Here is a 24,075-nt window from a genome sequence, read left to right as displayed (position 1 = left end):
CAGTATCAAATTGTACTAAAAATAAATACGCATGCGCATAACTTCTATTTATACACACGCAATACAGAACCGTTTTATGGCGTTTTCGTTTTTAATTTGCACTACACCGGTGCAGTGCTACACTGAGGCATGAATAAACGAACAAAAATGACGAAAACATAAACAGTAACCATTGACTACAATAAACGATTCCATTGCACAGAGCTACACCAAACTTTTGATGAGTGCTACACCAGTGGTATCGGTGCTGAAAAAGTGTAGCACTGGTGTAGTGCAATTGGTAAAAACGAACGGTTTAGGTGCAACTTTCGCTACACCGGTGTAGTGCAATTTAAAAACGAAAACGACATTAGACGTTTGGATAGATCGATTTATTGAAATTATTATTTTAGAATCATTTATTTCAGCATCAGATTACTTATCGTTTCAACAGAACATGTAGACTGCTGTTCAACCATAAATCAAATAAACATAGATTTCCCAGTGTAATACTAATGTAGTTGAGCAACCCGTGACACCAAAAGCACCGTCTGGTGGAGAATGGGTGCGTAAATGCTCCTAAAATGCATGCAAAAAGTTGCCTGCGCATTTAACACAACCACAGTAGCTAATGGAAAAAAGTACACCCGTTTGTCACTAGAGGTGCTGTTAATGTCACCGTACAGTGAGAAATCTATGTTTATTTGATTTATGGTTCAACTTAACATACAGAATAACACACGGTAGTCAATCGGAGAATGTATCCAAAAATAAACAACGGCTGTGTGCTCTACATTATCGATTGGGTTGGCTGTCACTATTTTAGGAATTTCAATTTTTACTGCTAAGATGTATAACACTTATTGAATTTATGACACATATATTTTGTCATTTGATTAGAAATATAAAATACCACACGATAAAATATGTAAGAAATGATTCAAAAGTATGAACAATATTACATTGATATTTATATACTTCATACTCTACATTACCGACGCAGTTTCCACTACAAAGCGTAGGAGTTTCGGACTATGGGGTTAAGAATGAATATGATTTCAACTGTTTCAAGGAAGTTTTATTTTCATAGGTTTCTTGTTTCAAACATTCTGTAATGGTCAGCGAAATTTGCATATTTCATATTCAATACTAGGCAATATTAATATCAGTGTTCACAAGTAGTTTCGAGTGTAGTGTAGTGTAGCGTTATAAATTCTGATGCTATTATTATTTATATCAGTTTTGCTCCAGCTTGTTAGTCATGTTTTTCTTCCGAATGTGTAAAACTCATTCGAACTCACGTTCGGATGAACCTATTCTAGCCATATTTACAAAAACTGACTAAAGCATCCATTTACTTGTTTGTTGGCCTTCGTTTCATTCTATCATCTCAGAAATAGGCATTAATAAATATATACAAAAAATTGAACAAAGCCGCATTGAAATCATTGAATTCGAGCATTTAGAGGAAAGTTGAAGGAAAATAAAATGCCAGACACCTACTACCCCTGTTTCTAGGACACCGGTGATTGATCATCTGTAATATTTTGTATGCATTATTATTTTATAGTCCTTTAGCACGGAAATGGGAAATTATTGTCACTTTCTCTATTTTCTTAGTTGATGCTCTACATTCCACCTATCAATGCAATCATCAATAGACTCATTTGAAATCTCGCAATTACACGTAGGATGTTATCTGTGTACCTATGCAAACAAAAAAGTTACCTTAAATTTTCCTCCTCTACTGATTATCGATAAATAAACAACTGATGTGTGCAGCAAACAAACAATCAAAAATACAATTCGTTTTTAAAACGAATAAACATAATTTTAACAATCTACTTTATGTCGTGCTAATTCTCAAACAGAAAAAAAATGACGGAAACATTACAACCTAAAATTCTTACCTAAGAATGTGATGTTCCTTTTTATAACTTTCCAGGTGATAAAGCATCCACAGGAGTACCGCTCATCATAAGCCTATTTTACGCCTGATTGATAATACACTTGAAAACGCGTCAGAATATCTACAAAACTGGCCTCGAAAGTAGCCAAAATCTTTATACGTGTGTATAAAAATTGTAACAAAAGTTATGCTTTCTATGTACGATTTACATTCCATTAAGGTCATGCGTAATCATCGTTTGACAACCTACCACCTTCATATTCTATCAATTCTGAATAGTCAAATTTTTTCATATTGTTGAGTACCAAACAAACAAACAATGTCTGGCGTTACCAAACATTTTTCAACCGATTGAATTGAATCTTCTGTTAATCATTGCAGTCATTAAATGCAACTGTTAGCATTCGTAGTTCATAGTTAAGCATCTATTCATATCTAATGGACCTCTAGTTTGAGTATTTTATTTATTATATTGTAGTACAGGAGGAGACGGAAAAGTATAACCTTCAAGTGGGAATCGATTATAGCAACTATGGATTTGACAAAATAAATAATCGTATTGATTGTGTAAATTGTGAAGGTCGGTTCATATTTTAACAGTGTGTTTTGTAAATTAGCTACAATTATTTATGCATAGTAATCGTAAGAATTAATATCAATGGCTTGTATTTGACTCATTCACTGCATTTGTTTGACTGCACGACTGGGCTTTTTTGTCATCAATTTTTTTAAAATAAATAGCACAATAGCAGACAAGCTATTAGCTGCGATTTGTTCTGTTGAGGGAAAATTATGCAACATCTCAGATTTTGTTTGGAAGACGGCAACTTCCGCAAGCCACACATCGTCACTGGCTAAAAAACAATTTGCTCCATTTCTTACGACTGATTTTGTGATCGTGACTCGAACATTGCTGCGACATCTTTGATTGAAATCTGTGGCGAAAAGCGATCCCGTCTGAAACATGAAAATTATGATTAATCTATAGTTGATTTAGAAAAAATTGTACATATAAAAGCGTGGTGCAGTTAAAGTATTATTTTTATAATTTAAGAATAACGTCGATATGCGAATGAATCCGTCGGTAATTGTGAAAGCATCCAGTTTTCTATTTATAGAATACCGTCGATCGTTTTGTACTAAAAGCATCGTACTTGCGTGCAATGTTGTGAGCAAGCTAATGCTGGTGAATGACACCGTACAAATTAGAAGTTTTACTAGAAGGTGAGACGTGATTGTTAGAAAAACTACTACTGACTGAAAATATTCATTTAAAATGTGATGGTCAAATGGTGCTTGTGATGTTATATAACTTGAATATTAGTGGTTAAGCTTGAGAATGTGCACAGTAACTACCGGCCGTAAGCAACCTGTTGAATAATACCTTTTGAGTGCGTTTTACTTATTCTACTGTTACCAGTGGGGCTCTAAGTAAACTTACAAACTAGTCTACAAAAGTGAGAAGGAGGCAAAATCAAGAAATTTACTCACTGTGTTCCGGAGCCGCTCCGGACGAAGCTCTTGGTTCCACCGTTGAAACTGTCTCGTTCTCGTCCGACACCCCCAACCGAAATGCCCAACGACGACGGATAATCGCCGCTGCTGGTGCTACCCCTTTTGTCGAACTTTTGCCTGGTTTTGAATTCAAACTTACTATCACACACCTGCGATATGCTGGCATCCTGTGGAATGTTTGCGATGCCGGTAAGCACCCGTGGTGGACTAGATGAGGCGATACAGTCGTTCTGATTCTTTTCGTCACTGATTCGTCGAGTTCGCCCACCAACCGGTGCAACCGTATTGAGCGAAACTGCCGAGCATAGCCCGTTGCTGCTATCCATGCTATTGTACTGCTGGTCCGACAGTTCCACGCGGGACTTTGAACGAAATCGTAGGGAGTCGAACTTCTTCCCCGGATCGATCGTTTCACCATCCTTGAAATCGCGTAGCTCGGACTTTGATTTGGATTTCAGTTTACTGTAGTCGGATGTGCGTTCGCCTTTGAACGACTCAGAGCGATACTTTTCGCTCAGCTGATGTCGTCGTTCTTCTTTGATTTTTTCGATTCGACTGCGATCCAGCTTACAACTACCAAGCATTTTCAGGCTCGAGATACTCGTTATGCTATTACGGTCTTCGTCTTGTTGTAGTTGTTGCTGGTGCTGCGAATCACGTCGGTTGAGTCGGTTGTCGTAATTATACTGAACTAAGGAAATTCGGTTCTCGGTGGTTGGCGTGATGCGCACATTGTATGCTCTAGCTTCTTTGGTGTCTTCGATCTTGGTGGATAAGTCCAACTTCAGATCGTTGGGAGGGGATGATTTATGCTGCTGCTGCTGCTGCTGCTGTTGGTGCTGCTGTCGACAGCAATCGTGTGGGGCAGGTCCACCGTCTTTGAGATTCTCGATACCTTTCCCGACCAGCGAGGGTAGCTTTTTCGGTGGATTTAGGCTCTTTGGTCTGGTAAAGTCCAGCGATTTGCGCCGGTTAGGATTGTTCTCGTTGAGAATGTTGTCAATTTCGGGGATCTGCTGAATACTTTTGTTGAAACTTTCGAGCTTTCGGGCACTGCCAAACTCACGAATAAACGCATTTTCGTCCAAACTGCGCGTTATGTTGGTGAGGTTTTGATAATCCTTAGCCGATTTGTTTCGTATCGTTACCACCGGACCCGCACTCCCCCTATTGTTGTTCAGTTTAGATTGCTGCTGAAAGTCGAAAGGTGGATGTGCATCAACAGGACTAGTTTCGAACTTGGTTGCCAACAGTTTCACGCTGATGTTGTTGGTCGGATGTTTCAGTTCTATTTTAGGAGGAATTTCAATCCGATATTCCATCTCGTTGTCCATATCACTGCGATCGGCACAGAACGAAGAGAATTCGTCATCTGTGATGGATTTCAACGTAGAGCAAGTTGGCGTCATTGGACCGGGGATCATGTTCTCATAAACCGGAACAGAAGGTTTCTTCCGTAATTCAACATTCTCGTAGAGAGATATGTCCGTGTTATCAAACTCGAGACTGTCGTCATTCACATCCGACATGGGAACGTCGTCGCTTTCCTCTTCACTTTTGCTTGTCAACACGAAATCTAATTTTTCCTTCAACTCCGAATGGGATGAGTCTGTACCAAGTTTCGAATCCTGTTTGTTGTTGTTGATGCCGTCTGTGTTCTCTTCGTCCTCTTCCTCCTCCTCATCCACCTCTTCATGTTCGTCTTCCTGTATTTTAAGTTTCACCTTTGACTTTTCCTCAAATGAGACTAGTTCAGGTACTCTCACTTTCTCTTCGTTGATGGATAGATCCAACAATCGGGAAGAGGCTTCCAGCTCTGGCAGTTGTTTCGGTTGCTCCACCACTTCATCATCTAACAAGTGATTCACTTCAGAGACTGCGTTTTTGTAAAATTTCACTTGTTCATAAACCATGGTTTCGTCGAAATTAGTTTCCAATAGTCGCTTGACAGCAGACGCATCTTTGCCGGGCAGTGGCTCGGTCACCAGGACATTCTCATATATACTCCTCCTTTCCCGTTGGTACTCTTCCTCTTCCAGCAAATCATCGTCAACCTTTGGTCGGACTTTTTCATGGTCAGTTTTGCTCGGAGTGGTGGGAGTTATCGAATCAACGGAATGGACGGGAGACCGGAATATATTACCTTCCTGTTCCTTTTTTACAGGTGATCGTACGTTGTACGTTATGTTGATAGTGGCTTTAATCGGTGTTCCAGGCTTATTGTTCGTGTTGGGAGCTACTTTCGGCGCAAACGAAGCCAACTCCCCCGGCGAGAGCTCGGGGTTTAAGTTTTGATAGCAGTACTCACTGGGCGTCATCGATTGACTGGTGGTTGTAGTTGTGTTGGTTGTCGTATTATCCGATGCAAAATTCAACGGAGTGCTCGGTGAAGACATTTTCTTTGCCGACGTAAGCTTCCCGCCAGCAATCTTCACCCCCGCTTCGCTGAGATCTAACGAGAGTTCTCTTTTCAGTGCCTTGATATCCCTTTGGTCCGAGTCATCTTTGGTTTTCTCTAATGGCTGCGTTTGCTGAGCTAGCAATGCCGACACGTCAATATCATATACCGGAGTATTCAGATTACTACTGTTGTCCGAACTGGTGGTCGATCCTAGTAGCAGTGAGTAGCAGGGACTCTGCACTGGCGACTGGGGTGTAACGGCACTCAGTTTACTCTTCTGAGTATCACTTTTCCGTAGAACGTTTTCCGAGCAGCTCCGAGGAACCACCTGCAAACCTTCATCACGGCTCTCACCGGTGATGGTGGTACCGGTTCCGTTAGCTATGTTGTCATCACCGCCGCCATCTCCGCTGCCGCTGGGTTGATAGTAACTGTAACGCCCCGGGTACTTGGGTGGTTTCGATGCCTGGCTGCATAGAATAAAACTGATGGAGAAAGGGGGAAGATAAAGAAAGGTGATCGAGTAACAGCGAGATGAACGAGGATGCGATTGCGGCCGGCTATGGCAAAGTTCAAATTTCAATTTATGTGTTGTTCGACTGTCGAATGTTGTTCACTGCCGTGTAGCTGACCGCAAACGTTGGAAGAGAATGATTTTACTCATGCATGATGAGAAAGGCTAAACTATTCGGGAAAAAGTGGAACGATGAAATATCCATTCAAAGGACAACACTAAGCTAAAGTTTTCAACAAATTTAAGACGAATATTTCCATCCATAAATACCTCTCGTACAATGATGATCCATTCTTGTGTACCAGTAGCTGCTGCTCATCAATATTCATTGCTTGCTCCTTGGCTTCCTTATTATGTTTATCCTTATTTTTGGCACTAGATCCCGGATAGCTAAACCGAGTCTCCTTAATCGGGGAGTCATACTTCACGTAACTGTACTGGGAACCAGGGTATGAGTTTCTAACTCCAATCAGTTCATTTTCTCCGTCAGAATCCTCCTGTAGTGGAGGTTTGTGCACCTGTGCACTGGTGAAGATTGTGTTATTATTCAGAGACGATCCCGCACTGGACACGTTGTGTTCCGGAGTGTTACAATCGATATACTGAATGTCACTGAGTTGATCTTCTAGTTTGTAGCGCTTGCAGAGACTCTCATCGTGACTTAGCACTTCGGAATCAGTTTTTGCCACCATCCACTGCTGCTTGGCTGCTTCGGTTGGACTATGAATGTTCAAACGAGGTTGCTTTTTGGGACTGGGATTAACACTGTTACCTCCACTGGTGTATTCTTCCGGGCGTGCTCGTAGCGTTCGACGAATTGACTGAAACCGTGCATTGTTAAACGATTTATTTAGTTTTTCAAAAACAAACAAGAGAACTCACCTCTTTGGCTACCTTTGGGCTACTGACTAAACTCTCACTCTCAGAGAAAATGCGCATTTCAGGTTCTTCCCGGTCAAAATTTAACCCCAGTTCGGACAACTCCCGGCTAGGGCAGGTTACCACATTCCCTCGCAACGGCGACTGCAGCAGATCGAAGTACGAATCGTGCGAAACCGAACGACTATGGCCTGCCGTTCGTAAACTATCGACCGAGTTGGAGCGAGCGCAAGATTCAATGGTGAGTGATTTGCCGTCGAAAAGATCTACACCTAAAACAACGAACGTTAATTACGACTTCATAATTCATAGCAAAAATACTTACTCTTTGTCATCTTATCCTGCAGCAAGCCGCTGTTACTTTTCTTCAAGTCACCGTTCGGCTCTGGTTTCACACGTTCCTCGATAACGGTTCTCCCATTGGCGACAATCAGCGGTGGTTCCTTCGATGTGGGAGTTGACGCATTGCTGTATTCTTTGATGTCCTGGTTGCTGTTGGACTGTCGTGGTTGCCTCGTGAAAATAGACTTCCACGACGAGTGCGATTTTCGTTTATTCCAGCTTCTAGGTGAAAATATAGAACTCAAATTAGTAAATTTTCGGAAAAAACAAAAACAACTATCAGCTTTGTTATTACCTTGGCACTGGTAACACCGTGTGGTACTTGTCCGGCAGACTGGAGGGACCTCCACCGACTTCGATGTATGAACCAATGTGCGTGGAAGTGTTTGTGATGTTGATGGGGATAGTTTTCTCGCTGTTCTCCATGCAATTACGTCTGATGCGGGCCTCCTCGAGACTCAACAGTTTGGCGCCACCCACACTCAAGCTTTTCGGTCTTTCCATCGATATCGACAGATCCTGGTCTAGTCCACCATGATTTTGAACGCTGTTAGAGTCACTCAACGAGTTCGGTTGAGATTCCACGTAATGACTACCGAAATCATCTGCGCTATCGTCGAAGATTCGCTCACAGTTGCTGATCAAGTATTCGGTGACTACAGCTTGAACACCAACACCTCGGAGAGCGGCTACACCACCTGACTCCAGCGCCGGCGAACGAAGTAGATTTGGTGCCCACACGATGGCAATGTTACGCTCAGTCATACCAGTGCTAGCTGAAGCTCGAGAAATTTTGAACAAATGTGTCGCCAGATACTTCAGGGTCCGATAATGAGGTGGTGGCAGTTTCTGCACGGTCTGTCGAATCAGCCGAAGTTTGAGATCGGTAGGAGCGTCCAATCGAGTCTGGATTGCGTCCACAAAGTGGTCGTACAGTTGATAGGTACATAGTGGATTTGGCAGTTCGCGAAAGTACATCTTCAGTAAGGAACTAACGGCATGAATGTCCTGCTTAATCTCGGGATGTGTTAAGTCTGGAATGCGTTCTTCGTCGAAGGCACGCCTTAGTTTCTGTATATTGGAGGTAATTCCGGACAGTCGATAGATTCCGTCCACTATCCCGTACTCTTCGATAAACTCCGCACAACATTTCAAAACCATTGGAATGTCTTGGCCACTGTTGAGCAGATGTTCTCCCAAGTCGCAGGAAAACACTCGCTCTTTATAAATTCCGCTTTGCTTCAGTCGTCGTCTGGAAGGCCTTGATAGGATAAAACTTCGGAAGAAAGCTATCAATTTTCCGTGCTTCCGAAGTACTGGTTTCGTCGGTGACACAGCCAGCGATCCTACCAGTGGAGCAGGGAATGGCATGTGCCGAGGAACCTTATCGCCGATGGTGGCCACACAGCTCTGTGGAAAGAATCCCACTTCATATTGATTTTTCTGCAAATGACTCTTTTTACCGCGCCACCAAATCGATTCCGCCGGGCTTGGCATATCGATAACCGAAATCATATCTCCTACTTCGATCGAAATTTCATCACACGCCTGTGCCACATACCTTCGGACTCCGTAAGCTGCCCCAACGGCTGGTGTATTGATGCACTTCATCGTCTGTTCATCTGCCACCGGCAGTCTACGACCTTTGTTGTCGATCTGCAACCAGGTCAGCACGGGTCCACACGTCATAGCATCCGATGCGATTACCGATAGCCGACTCAAATACAATCCCACCAACGATTCCAGCTCTTCGTCGCTCTTATCCGACATATCCATCTCTTTCAAATTTTCTAACTCGCTTACCCTCCGATCGTACACGCACCGATGAAGCATCTCGTCCAGGAAACACATGTTCTCAAAGGATCGCTTTATCATGAAAGAATCAGATCGGCCAGCCGTGATGCGGATAATGAACCAGTTGTTTCTACCGCCGTTGCCGGCTGTTTGGGAGCTACTCAGATCGGTACTAGCAAGCAGGGAGCTTTGACCACTCTGCGGACCGAGCTGGGAGTCATTCTTCTCATCCGCCACCAACCGGACAGTGAGTTTGCCCAGCTGGACGCGCTCGTAGTGGAAGTGGGCACATTCTTCTAGCTTCGGGAAACGGCAGGACTGCAAGTAAACAAAGGAATTGGATGCTGTTAAACTAGCGGTGAAAATTGCGCGAGTGAGTGAATGTTTGTGTGATTTGTTACCAAATAATCTAGGTTACAATGTGCAGTATGGTTTCACTTCTTGATGTACTACTTTGGGCTTTGATAACAAACGTTTGCAAAACATCTCACAAAATAAAAAATAAACCTTCAAATTCCATTGTGCTTTTTAACTGTGCAGAGGACGAATCGTAATCGTTGCCAGAAATCACACTAACACTTGATTACAAAATTAGAAAACGTGCTTTTGCTATGAAAATCAATCGAAGTCAGCTGGGACAGCCCGAGTAAATCGAGTAAATCGCACCATTTTCAAGGTTTCGAATATTATAAAGGCAGCCCTGACATACTGTATCTGCATGCGATAGGCTACACACAAAAAAAAACTACGAAGATAACGCTTCACTTCTCACTTAAGTAAGGAAAACATAATATATAAATATAGCAATTGAAGTGAGTTGTGATCAGCTTTACAGGTTAAACAAGAAAAAAAGCTCAAGTGTATAATACATATACTGAATACACGCAAAAAAAATTTCGCGTGTATATGGCATGGAGTAAATCATAATTCGATTTGCAACTTAATTATGAACGTCGTTCTCCTCTTCTCCGATGCGACATGGTAAGTATCTGCACTTCGCGTTGGTAGAGCCGCGTTCACCACTTGTGGGTGGTGTCCGGTTGCATGTTTTTTCCCCTGTACGGTACTACTATTTTGTGATGAGGTTTTCAATGTCGACTGACTGTCGCGACGGTGTCGTGAAGTTATGAAACGCATTTTTTTTGGTTTGAAAAGAGGGGTTTTTACCAATAATTAGAAACCAATTACTGTTGTGCAACCCAACGCAGGGAACAGTGTACGTTATTATATTTTTTTGTGTCTCTACAAGTATTAGAGAAAAGGTTCAACATGGTGGGGAAAAAGGATCAGAAACGCTTCTTGGTATTGCAGACATGTGAATAACTTCAATGAACAGAGTACTGCTAATTAACATACCCGTGAATAACACTATCCTGTTTTACTTCAAAATATCTTCTCGAAAAAATTTTCAGAAAATAAATATTCTACTAAAAGAGGTTCAAGGCCGATAAAGGTTAGTTGTCCAGAACTATTCCATGTTTTGTATAAACCTCCACAAATAATATTACAGAACGTTTCAATGAACGCACGAATCATGTTACTATCTTGATCAAAAAGTTCCCGGTTAGATTTGTTATTTTCTTTTTGGTTTGCCACAATTGTCATTGATATTCTATCAAATTTTCAGCTTGATACCTGGACATTTGTAAAAGTTACGCTGTATTGAGTACATCTGCGATTGTGCATGTCCTGAATTTTGCACAATTTTCAAAATGGAATTGAATTTGCAACCACGAGTTTGCATTAAATTTTGCTTTCAATGGTGCGACGACGTTGCACATGTTAGAAGAGTGTCTCGGCAACGATACTCTTAAAAAAAAAGGGGTGGCATGAATGTTTCAGAAGCTGCCGTGAATCTGTGAATGATGATGAGAGAAGCGGTAAATGATGCTCACAGTTTTCATTGATTACAAGTGTGTTGTGTATCATAAGTTCCTTCCACAAGGCCGAATCGTCAACAAGGAGTATTATTTGGGCGTTATGAGATGTTTATGTGAAGCAATTCGCCGAAAAATACCAGATTTCCGGGCAAACAACTCGTGGATCTTGCACCTCGATAACGCACCGTCACACTATGCCATCGTTATCCTTGAACATTTGGCTAAAAACGAAACGAATAGCATTCACCAATCACCGAAATGACCTGATTTGGCACTCTGCGACTTTTTTTTCTATTCGGTCGACTCACGAAACCGCTTCGTGGAACCCGAGATGAGATTATGGGAAAAAAATACGCAGATGGCTCTGATGGCCATGCCGAACACTGAATATAAAAAATGTTTCTAGGATTGGATCAAGCGCTGGCATAAGTGTGCTGCAGTCGATGGGGAGTATTTTGAAGGGGACAATATCGATATTGATGAATAATCTTGCATTTTTAATTTTCTGAATAAATTCCGGGAACTTTTTAATCAAGGTAGTATTCCGTATTACTACAAATTTTCCAATAACTGAGTTCCAAGACGAATATTGATCTTCCAAGCAGGTCCAATACGACCTATCAAAATTGGCCAATTTTGCGTAGAAAACTCATGCGATCCGAGTACTTACAGTAGGAGCTCGTCTAACCCGATTTACGTAAGAAATATTTTTTTACATTTTCTTGTAGTTTGTAAGTGTAGGACCTGGGATCGATGATTCAGTGTAAGTTACCAAAAATATTTCTTTGCTCACTTTTTGAGAAAAAAACAATTTTAACGAACAAACACGTGAACACGATTTTGCAAAATTTACTGAACCGATTCTTTTCAAACTTGGAACATACTTTCTTGGTATAAAATGATATTATGATAGTTTTTCACCTCAAAATTGGCGGAAAAGTTACGTAAGATCGCGTTTTTTGCTTAAATACGCCACGAACAATTGAGAACGACGGTGGAGGGGAGAAATAATACGTACTTTAAGTGAATTTAAGAAAAAAATTTATTTCAGAGAATTCTATGCTGAGTTATCGTGATCCCCGCGCAACGTGATTCTCAAAAGAGGTTTCTTGGAAGCAGCATTCCACCGCCTTATTTTCTAAATTAATAGACGGAAATTTAACTACATATTCTTTAAATGATGCTTTATAGTGTAAAAAAAGTTTGAGTATATTTTCTTAAGCTGTTTCTTTGTAAACATTACAAAAAAAAACAGTTTTTTAATTCAAATTATCCCTTTCTCCCCCCTTAATTAATCGCAACCAGCCTCCCTTCGAAATGCGGAAGAAAGTCCGGAATTACAGGGTAAAGAGCTAAAAGTAAATGTGAAGAGAGTATGTCAAGTAGTCATACAGAGCAGTTATGCAAAACACGGAAAAATCGTGTTGCTGGGAACTCAAATTAGTTCCAATCAATACGCCTTCCCAGTTGACGGCTAAACGTACCCATTCCGAGTATACCAGTCCTTGGATTCCGGTTCCTTAAGCACCGGAAATAAGGGTCGAACACTCTAAAATGGAACGAGCTCATTTTTCTGAACGATGGCTTGACCGATTTTTACAAACTTAGGTTCAAATGAAAGGTCTTATGATTCCACACATAATTTCTGAATTTCCAGATTTACAAGGTGAGTGTAGTGTACAAAATTTCAAACCGTCTTACAAAGCGCACCGGTACGTACATGCTGTGTGCGGTTATTGATTTCATACAGGCGGTATAAAAACGAAAACAAACACCGCAGCTCGATTTTGAAAACACAAGCCAGACCATTGGCACCGAGCACACATGAGCACGAGTTTTCAACCATTTTGAAGAAAACAGAATCACGGCACAGGCACGAATGTCTGTTACTGGTTTGTGATATTGGTTGAACACGATGTTGAGGTTGAGACAAAGCAGGGCATGATTCCGGTTACGGAAACAGTTATTCAAAATGTCCAACATGAAACTTGCATCGATTTCTCGTGAAATGTTAATGAGAAAACGCACCAAAACACCACAAGGTGGACCACAGGATTTTGAATTTTTGGACATTTTTTGATCCATTATTCCCACATTCTTTGATGCATTTTTTCCCACCAAACAATGTTGCTTCAAATCTCAGCTACGAATTCCTTGTTCTATCAGTAAAGACTCAGAAAGTCTCAGAAAGTATGGACGCAACCAAAAACCGCTGCCATTTCGCAATGGTTCAGAATCTGTCAATTAAAAATGGCTGCGTCCTATTGTTTACACTCTTCTCTAACCACTTGTGCAGTTGTTTATTCGTTTTCATTAGTTTGTTTCGAAATGCGTGGACTTTCATCAGAACAACGTCGAAAAATTGTGTTCAAATGGTGCACAGAACGCGGACTGTCGCTGAGAAAGATAGCAAAAATGGAAGAAGTAAGTGAAAAAGCCGTGCGAAATGCAATCAGGAAGTTCGGTGAGGAGGATAAACCGGAAACGGGTCGAAAAAAAGGTCCTGCTAACCCTCAATTGGATAAACGTATACTGAAGGCATTCGAGCAAAAGAAGGAGGTTTCAGTTCGGGATGTGGCCAAAAAAGTTGGCACTTCCAAGTCAAATGTTCTTCGTGCTGAAGAACTTTGAATCTTCGAACCTATAAGAAGCAGAAACAACCAAAACGTAGTCCGAAACAAGAAGCATCGATCAGGCCGAGAGTTCGAAAGCAAGTACAATACGATTCTTGCTGGAAATTTGAACCGCATAATCATGGACGACGAAACCTACGTGAAACTCGATTACAAATCTTTGCTGGGACCACAATATTATACGGTGCGAGAAGGGCAAGTGATAAACCAGTCCTAGACATCAATTGAAGTCGAAAAATTTGGTAAGAAAGCTATGGTCAGGCAAGCAATTTGTAGCTGCGGTAAGATTTCGAAACCCTTCATCACCACTGCTTCAATGGACAGCGAAATATACATCAAGGAATGTTTACAAAAACGACTTCTACCCATGATTCGAAGCCACAAGGATCCTGTTGTCTTCTGGCATGATCTTACTTTTTGCCACTACTCGAAATCAACGGTAGAATGGTATACTACCAAAAATTCCACTTTCGTCCCAAAAGACATGAATCCACCAAATTGCTCACAACTTCGACCAATTGAGGAATTTTGGGCATTAACGAAGGCACATCTTAGGAAACATGTCTCGGCAGCCGAAACCATTCAACAGTTCGAAAAAGATTGGAAAAAAGTGTCAAAACTTGTCGCCAAGAAGTCTGTACGGAATTTAATGATGAACGTTCGCAAGAAGGTGCGCCAGCTAGTCTACAATGGCTAAGTAGCAAATGTTGAGAATAATATTCTGTTGTTGTAGTCTAATATTATCAGCATATCGAATAAAATTTGAATATCTAACACTTGTGAATAATTTACAGCGAAATCAAAGTGCGTCCATACTTTCTGGAACAGTCTTTAGTTTTTATCTTGCTTGTCAACGAAAACAATTTTGATAACAATTTGTTTTTGTACTCTTCTCGAATTGTGCTTTTACAGTTTATTAGCCAAAAAGGTTGGTTGAGATTCAAAGCAACTCGATTTCTTTCAAACCAGCTGACGATCGTGGTATGTACTTTGATTTGCTTGCGCAATTTTTCTGTCAGTCAGTATTTTTTTTTTTTCATAAATACGTTTATTTCTTAAGGCAGTTTACATAAGTTTTTCTTCGCCGTAGCATCACTTTTACATAATATTCTTATCCTAATTTAATTCTAACATAGTCACAACGTTTTGAATTTATTAAAACATATTCTCTTATAGCTTAAATATCATCTTAGGTAACTCGTCATTAAATATGAAATCTACTCGGAAATATTATTTGAACCAAATGATTAACTTCTATAAATTATAAAATAAGCTGTTATTTTCAGAACTTTTGTTGATAATTTCATACACTGTTTCGAGTTTGTTTGTATCATTACATTATTTTTATTCTAATTTAGCTATTGGTTGAACTCATGGACGCAGCTGGGATCAGAGCTAAGTCTTAAAAGGGGCCTTTATTAAATTGAAACTCCAATTTTCTTTATGAAATGATAAATAAGTTTCATGTATGAAAGGTCACGACAAGCAAGAATGTCTCGAACTGGGATATTGGATAGTCTACCTTGGGTACGCAAAGAATTTATTAGTTGAGATCTGACATCACGATACTCCACGCATGTCCAAACGACATGATCAATATCCCGATAACCTTCTCCGCAAGCACAATGATTAGTCTCGGAGAGCCCAATTCGAAGGAGATGTGCATCTAACGTGTAGTGATTGGACATGAGTCTGGACATCACACGAATGAAATCCCTACTCACATCCAGTCCCCTGAACCATGCCTTTGTCGATATATTCGGAATAATTGAGTGCATCCACCGACCCAGATCATCTCTATCCCAAGAAGCTTGCCAGCTGGCAAGTGTTCTTTGGCGAGACGAGCTATAGAATTCGTTGAAAGCAATCGGTCGCTCATAAATTTCACCCTCAATAGCACCACGTTTGGCTAAAATATCGGCTCTTTCATTGCCAGGAATGGAGCAATGAGCCGGGACCCAGACTATAGTGATTAGATAATTATTGTTCAATATGTCGTTCAGGCACTGTTTTATTTTGCCCAGGAAAAACGGTTCAGTCTTGCCAGTCATGTTTGAGCGAATGGCTTCAATTGCACTCAGACTATCTGTGAAGAGGAAATAATGGTTTGGAGATAATGTGACGATTACACTCAAACTATAATGAACTGCTGCTAGCTCTGCTATATAAACAGATGCAGGTTCTTGAAGCCTAAATGAGGCCGAAACATTATTGTTGAACATACCAAACCCTGTCGCTTCTTCAATTCGCGATCCGTCCGTGTAAAACATTTTCTCAGAGTCAATATGCCTGAACTTACTTGAAAATATTTTTGGGATTTCCGTCGAGCGTAGGTGATCCGGGATTCCACGCACTTCGCGCTGCATGGATGTGTCGAAAAATAAAGTTGAGTCAGGGACATTTAGGAGGCTGACATGGATAGGAATATATCTTGAAGGGTTGATTTCCTGTGACATATGGTTAAAATATACTGTCATGAATTTTGTTTGAGATCGAAGCTCGACTAGTCGTTCGAAATTATTAATTACCATGGAATTCAGCACCTCACATCTTATTAGCAGGCGTGATGAAAGCTCCCAAAATCGATCTTTTAATGGAAGAACTCCCGCCAGAACTTCAAGACTCATTGTATGTGTTGAATGCATGCAGCCTAAGGCAATTCGCAAACAACGGTACTGAATTCGCTCAAGTTTGATAATATGAGAGTTTGCAGCGGAACGAAAACAAACGCATCCATATTCCATCACTGAAAGTATCGTTGTTTGATACAATTTTATTAGATCTTGCGGATGAGCACCCCACCAAGATCCTGTTATTGTTCGAAGAAAATTTACTCTTTGTTGGCATTTCGTTATCAGATACCTAATGTGTCCTCCCCACTTGCATTTGGAATCGAACCACACCCCGAGGTATTTAAAAGTTAAAACCTGTTGGATCATTCTTCCCATCATATGGAGCTGAAGCTGCGCGGGATCATGCTTTCTTGAAAAGACTACTAACTCTGTTTTCTCCGCAGAGAATTCGATACCAAGATGAACAGCCCAAACGGACAAGTTATCTAAGGTATCTTGCAATGGTTTATGCAGATCAATAGCTTTGGGTCCAGTAACTGAAACCACGCCATCATCTGCCAATTGTCTTAGTGTACATGGGGTTACGAGACAGCTGTCAATGTCATTCACGTAAAAATTATAAAGGAGCGGACTGAGGCATGAGCCTTGCGGTAGACCCATGTAGCTAATTCTGAATGTTGTCAAATCGCCATATGAAAAATGCATGCGTTTCTCTGACAAAAGGTTGTGCAAATAATTATTTATAACCGCTGGGAGTCCATGTTGGTGGAGCTTGTCTGAAAGAACATCAATGGAAACTGAATCAAATGCTCCTTTAATGTCTAAAAATACAGATGCCATTTGTTGCTTTTGAGCGAAGGCGATTTGGATGTCAGACGAAAGTAATGCAAGGCAATCATTCGTCCCTTTATTTCTACGGAAGCCAAACTGAGTATCTGACAACAAACCGTTCGTCTCGACCCAAGTGTCGAGACGTCGTAGAATAATTTTTTCGAACAATTTTCTGATGCAGGACAACATCGCAATGGGTCTATATGAGTTGTGATTGGAAGCTGGTTTCCCCGGCTTTTGAATGGCGATAACTTTCACTTGTCTCCAGTCAGGTGGAACAATATTTTGCTCAAGAAACTTGTTGAACAATTCCAACAAACGTCTTTTTGCGAGGTCGGGCAGATTCTTCACCAAGTTGAATTTAATTCTGTCCAACCCAGGAGCGTTATTGTTACAAGACAAGAGTGCTATAGAAAATTCCATCATTGAAAATGGGTTATTAATAAAACCATTATTTGGAGGAGATTCCCTAATAATGCTCTGCGTAGGAACAGAATCTGGGCAAACTTTCCTAGCAAAGTCAAATATCCATCGGTTCGAGTATTCATCACTCTCATTGCCCACGTTACGATTCCTCATTCGTCTGGCCGTGTTCCAAAGAGTGCTCATTGAGGTTTCTCTTGACAAACCTTCGACAAAATGTCTCCAATAGCTACATTTTTTGGCTCGAAGTATGCTCTTGTACTTGGTTTCTAAAGCCATAAGTTTTTCAAAATTCTGAGGAGTTCCTCCTCCCCGTTTTAGAAACGTCTTGCAAGCATTTTGTTTTGCGAGTTTAGCCTCTGAGCACTCTTTGTCCCACCAGGGGTTGGGAGGCCTTCTGTTAGTCGTTGGCCCAGGAAAGCGTTTAGTTTGGGATTGTTCTGCTGCCTCCAGAATCGAACAAATGAGGAAGTCATATTCTTCAAGTGGAGGGAGCTCTTCCATTGAATTCAAAATACTAGAGATACTACTTTGGTATTTAATCCAGTCGATATTTTTTGTCAAATCATATGGAATACTAGCTGAAGTAGCAATGCAATTGCTATTGCTAATTTAGATGATGATTGGTAAATGATCGCTACCGTGTAAATCAGGCAATGTTTTCCAGGTGCAATCTAGTCGAATTGATGTTGAGCAAAGAGATAGATCTAATGCACTTGGGCGTGCAGGAGGTCTTGGGATCCGTGTCATGCTACCCATATTTAATACCGTCATGCTAAAATTGTCACAAATGTTTTGTATTAAAGATGATCTGCTATCATTGTAAACGGAACCCCACATCATTCCGTGCGAATTTAAATCCCCCAGAATCAATCGTGGAGCAGGAAGGGCTTCAACCATTTCATTAAGCTGTCGCTGTCCAACTTGTGCTTTTGGAGGAATATAAACCGAAGCTATGCAAATATCTTTGCCTTTAATGTTTATTTGGCAAGCAATAACTTCTATACTAGAAGTTGAAGGGATGTTTAATCTATAAAAGGAATAGCATTTCTTAATTCCCAAAAGCACTCCACCATACGGAGAGTCTCTATCGAGACGTATAATGTTAAAATCATTAAAATTTAAAGCTATGTTTGAAGTAAGCCATGTTTCGCATAAAGCAAATACATCACATTTTTGGCTATGCAATAAAATTTTAAATGAATCAAGTTTTGGCATTATACTTCGACAATTCCACTGCAGGACAGTGATTGTATCATTTGCGGCGGGTGATAAATTATCCATCAAAAGATACAAAACCTGAGACAATTGGCCATTGAGCTGATAACTGCTTCAAAAAATTTCTAGCTATTGGAAGGAATGCCATTATGAGGGTCTTTAAGGGTTCAGATATATTGAATGCTGAGAAAATCCATTCAACAATTTCCGAAAACTTCAGTAATCCTGTTGGTGGCTGTGAAATAGAGCCCGCAGGATTATTACCTTTTTCTGTGCTAGATCCTGGATTGGTTTGTGAATTTGACAAACCAGGAGGCACAGTCTTTGTTTTTGACTTTTTTTGTTTAACACGGGGATCTTTTTTTGAAGATGAAATTTTAGGTGTCTTTTTTGGTAATTTGGAAGAAGACTTCTTTCTCTTAACTGACCCTTGGGTAGTGATAAACGAATTACCTTCACTATTTTCGTCAGAGTCAGAGTCCTCTGGTTCCTCTAGATTTGAAAACCCGTTTTCGGTTTCCAAAGGGGGGACATCAATGACCGTTTTAAGCATTTCTGCATATGTGCGCTTAGACCGTGCTTTTAAAGAAAGCTTAATTTTGTCTTTGTGTACTTTAAATGCAGTGCATACTGAAATATCCTCATGAGGACTTTCTCCACAATAAATACATTTTTCAATTTCCTTGTTGCAATCATTATCTTTATGAGGCCCTTCACACTTAATACATTTTGGTTTATTACTACAGTAAGTAGCTGTGTGGCCGAATTTTTTGCAGTTCGTACAATTCATTACATTTAGAACAAAAAGCCGAACAGGGAGGCGAATTTTATCGACATAGACATGGGACGGCAACGCAGAACCGGCAAATGTCACTCGAAACGAGTCTGATGGGCGATAAACTTTTTTTCCCTCTTCATAAACTACTGAGTACAGTTGTTTGCACTCCAGTATTTTCACACCCTCAAGCATAGAGTTCTTGAAACGACCAACACCATGCTTGAGTAAATCATCTACCGAAAGACTCGCTTCGGTAACAACACCGTCAATTTCGACATCTTTGGAGGGTATGTAAACTTTATACTCTTTAATGAAATGTTCCGAAGAGACAATATCATTCGCGTGTTTCAAATTATTTACCACAACACGAATTTTATCGTTATTTACTTTTATGATCTCTTTGATTGAAGAGTATCGTGATGTCAAACCTTTATTAATTTGTAAAATGTTCAATGGCTTTGATATACGTCTAAAAAAGACTATCCAAGGCCCAGAAGAGCTCTCCTGATATTTTTTCGTTCGTGGGGGTATCGGATTCATGCTAGGATTTACGTCCATGGATTCATCCATCACATTAAAATTTTTAATCAAACTTTAAATAAAAAATGAAACCAACACTACACAGTACTCAATCAAAAGGAAAAGAAAAAACTTCTACCTTGAAATTGTTGTCTATCTCCGTTGCACTGCCGTGTAGATCCTCGTTGCTCTAGATGTTCTTGTTGGATGCTGATTGTTGGATGTGATGCTACTGCTACCTGACATCCAGCACCACTCGATTTCCGATTTACTTTTGTCTTCGCCAGCTGCAACCAGCGCAGGTCACCGGTGTATACCTGCGTGTTGTATGGCAGTGGAAAGACCGAGTTGTCTTGTCTCCTTCTTCCTTGTGCTCCGCACCGATATGCTTCTGCACCGAAGTGCCTTCGCACCGGTGTGCCTTTGCACTCTCCTGCTTCTATGTGCCTTTGCACTCTCCTTCTTCGATGTGCCTTTGCACTCTCTTGCTCAGCACTTGTGGCTGTGTATTGTGGCCTGGGTAGAGCTTGGGAAACGCCCTTTGTTGTTTCCTTCACCAGCTTGGCCCAGCACTAGGGCTCTCTTATGCAGCACGACTATACGTTTTAACGGCTGCTGCCAACAGGTCTCTACCTGTAGTTCAACCGTTGTCGTATTTAACGCGTGTAAACTAACCAGCGTTGTTAAACTGTACGCTTCTATACACAACCTTCTCGGTTGAACGGCTATTACTGAATGTGTCAGTCAGTATTCTTCTAATCAAAGTAAAAAAGCTCTTCTCAATCCTCCTAGTAATGTGATAATGCCATTTGAATAGTCTCATTATAACATAATTTTTGCTAGGTTGAAAAAATTGCTGGAAAAACCGACTTCTGATTGGAGCTCCGGAGACCCTTATATATAATTCGACTCGGTTCGACTAGATCGGATAATGTCTATATGTGTGTGTACGTGTGCATCTTTCAAAAAAATTCTCCACTCAATTTTCTCAGAGCTGACTGAACCGATTTTAACCAACTTATGTTAGGCTCGTTTTAAAGCTACACTTTGGTTGTAAATTAAGTTTGAAGATCAATGGCTGTCATTTCCGAAAATATAATGGTATAAGTCACGTAACCGACAAATTGCGTTTTATTTTCTATGTGCTTATTTTTTCAGATAGTAACCGATGAACAAGTTCATTCTGTACTATTGCTGATACTCACAAACCGTTTCTCAGTGAGTTCTACTATTTGACGTGCGCTCATCTGCTCATTGCTTGACACTACGATGGAGTTCAATTATCAAACTTATTAACGAACGGAAAGCTGTTAGAAATTCAGTAAGATTAGCAAGTGAGTCTTTCTCTAATTTAGGGTGTTGAAGCCCCTTTATTAAGAATCGTATTCATTTTATTTAAGCACAAAGCAAAGTGAATATTGAGTTTCAATTTTTTAAAGAATTCCTAAATACAAAACTATGACCGCCACTGTTTCGACCGGAAATAATGGCATAGACAACGCGTGTCACAGAGGAAGGAAAGATAGAAATGGTGTCTAGTTCTCATTATTCGATATAGATCGATTTGTAAGGGTTTTTTGCCCTTCTCATGTAGATAGGTTATTTATGAAATAAATCACATTTGCGTACACGTCTGAAGAGCCGCAGCTTAACATCCAAAAACCCGCAGATTGCCGACCCCTGGGTTAGCGTCGTGTCGAAGGATTTAAATCCTTCGAACGCTCCGGAACTGCGGCGAATTGAAAAGGACTTGGGAAACATCCTCAGGAAATAGAATCGGAGGAAGAACGGATTTCCACGCAAAAAATGTTGATCCAATTGTTGTACAAGACCTTATTTATTTGGGTATGGCATTGAAATTCAGTCAAACGTATGGAACATGGAAAAAGTAAAATGATATATTTGATTTTATTCCCTGAGAGTTTGGAGATACTCGGTGATGCAATTTGTGTCCGTACACCCTTTAGAAGTAGATGATTTTTAGTTGTGCATCGTCATTGATCGAATGAGCGAAAATGTAAGACGCGTGATAGAAATAAATCAGTTTTACTGTCTATAATTATTGTGATACCTTTAAACATTCGCAATTTATCCTAACAATTTTTGTCTTGGAATATCCCATTTTGTATCTTCCTCCATTCTAATTCATAAATGCTCTAACTGATAATTAGTTATTAGTCATCATTGCTACGTACACAATAGAATATTGAAAGTGTGCCATAACTTTCATAAACACTGTTCACGTGTGATCAAAATCGCGAAATGCAATCACAAAAAGATTCATAAGTGCATAATATACTTAGCAATCCAACAGACAGCGAAATTGAAAGTTTCAATATTGCATTTCAAATAAGTTTCTCTTTCAACTGAATAATAAGCGATCAATTTGGAACAAATCAGAACTGAGACGACGGAAACACAGAAAGAAACATACAGGCGTCGAGGTGTCTACTTTTCACACCGCTACCAGGCAAGTGAAACAAAAAAAAAAATACATATACTCACTCCTCCCAGGTTCTGCGACCGCGTCAAATTTGCACTCTTGATGTGTGTCGAATCGGAGGACACATTCGAAATCTGCGAGGTGTTCATCACCGACGACGAACCGCCACACTCGGACGTCACGCTGCTGTTGAACATGTCGTAGTTGATCTCCGACTCGCTATCGCTGACGGTGCGTGGCTTTTCGGATAATTTGATGATGACACCGCCGGTGCTGCCGCCAGCTTCCGAGTGGGTGCCAGTGGCTCCGGAAAACTGATAGTGCTTACTGGAATGACTCATCATTGTCTGGCTGTCCCGTGTCTCACTGAATGCGTCTTGATAGATTTGTCATTTGACGGTCAAAGGATTTTTATTTTCGACAGAGGAAAATAGCTGGCGATACGCAGCTACAGTGCCGCTGTCCTCCAGTGAAGCGGATGTCCGGCACCGATTGCGTCACTTCGCAAGCGACACATCTTTACTGGTGTTTAATTCTGCAAAGAGAAAGCATTAAAAGATCCCATAAATAAAGTTGTCTTTTGTATACATTGAAACAGGTTTAATCTAAATAAGCGAAAACACCGGAAGTATCTTCGAATGAGGGGTAATGTGAATGCTATATGCTATACTATCAAAAGGCAATCAAACACTTTTGTTCATTTTGAAAAAGAAAAAAAAATAACACTATGCTTCTTTTAGCTAGCCGCCCGAGGGAGAAAACCGATTCACGCTGATTGCAAATCAGGTTCATCAGTAAGCGAACGAACTCTTGCATTATCTATTCGTCGTCTGTCTGCCTATCCTGATATGCATCGAAGCCCCATGAATTGAGTAAATCCACTAAATAACCTCCGGCATCGGTGTTTACTTTTTTCACGGTCGGCTGAATCCAATACGAAGTAAGTACGTAGTTTGATGATGGTGCCACTGTCTTTATCACCTACAGGCAAAGACCGAACCAAATCCAACTCCTGCAGATTGTTCATCTACCAGTTCCACTTTGATTGTGTTTGTACTGCTAACTCTAGGGTACGGTCGTTGCGACCAACGAAGAATGTTTCGATGCTACGACACTCGTATATGCATATGCATATATGCAATGCGACCGACACCCCGGGATTCATTTTTGAGCCACTCGGTGCTTTTGCACACCGGTGTGATTTAATGCATATTTAATAGACTGTTTACCAGAAACGCACCCAAGGGAGTGTTGCCAGGTGTGCGGTGTTGTCTACGCGAAGGAAGTTTGTGTGGCAGTTCGAGTCTAAACCTACACTCTTAAAAAAAATGAAATTTACGCTTGACGTAAATTCAAACATGCCATAATTTCTTCGGTGATGACACAATATTACATCTACTAACATTTAAAAATAAACTTCGCGTCTATATCGATGTAAGCTTAC

General features: G+C 40.6%; 1 protein-coding gene across 4 annotated transcripts in view; it reads right to left on the bottom strand.

The window, feature by feature from the left end:
* Nucleotides 1-1,035: 1,035 nt before the first annotated feature.
* LOC131431375 (GTPase-activating protein CdGAPr) overlaps nucleotides 1,036-24,075 on the bottom strand; it is a 115,537-nt gene continuing 92,497 nt past the window's right edge. For 2 of the 4 annotated variants that reach the window (XM_058597054.1, XM_058597053.1), the window contains 7 exons: nucleotides 22,694-23,166; nucleotides 7,835-9,651; nucleotides 7,523-7,761; nucleotides 7,201-7,469; nucleotides 6,589-7,139; nucleotides 3,380-6,289; nucleotides 1,036-2,845 (listed from right to left, as the gene is read on the bottom strand). In XM_058597054.1, the coding sequence (XP_058453037.1) occupies nucleotides 2,767-2,845; nucleotides 3,380-6,289; nucleotides 6,589-7,139; nucleotides 7,201-7,469; nucleotides 7,523-7,761; nucleotides 7,835-9,651; nucleotides 22,694-22,975 (6,147 nt within the window). In that variant the 5' untranslated portion in view covers nucleotides 22,976-23,166 and the 3' untranslated portion in view covers nucleotides 1,036-2,766. The remainder of the gene's footprint in view (nucleotides 2,846-3,379; nucleotides 6,290-6,588; nucleotides 7,140-7,200; nucleotides 7,470-7,522; nucleotides 7,762-7,834; nucleotides 9,652-22,693; nucleotides 23,167-24,075) is intronic. The other 2 variants (XM_058597056.1, XM_058597055.1) reach the window with 2 other exon arrangements.

Source organism: Malaya genurostris, chromosome 2 (genome assembly GCF_030247185.1).
Source record: "Malaya genurostris strain Urasoe2022 chromosome 2, Malgen_1.1, whole genome shotgun sequence".
NCBI classification, from domain to species: domain Eukaryota; kingdom Metazoa; phylum Arthropoda; class Insecta; order Diptera; family Culicidae; genus Malaya; species Malaya genurostris.
Note: the sequence above shows the minus strand (reverse complement) of the source record. Positions and strands in the feature narration are given on the sequence as shown.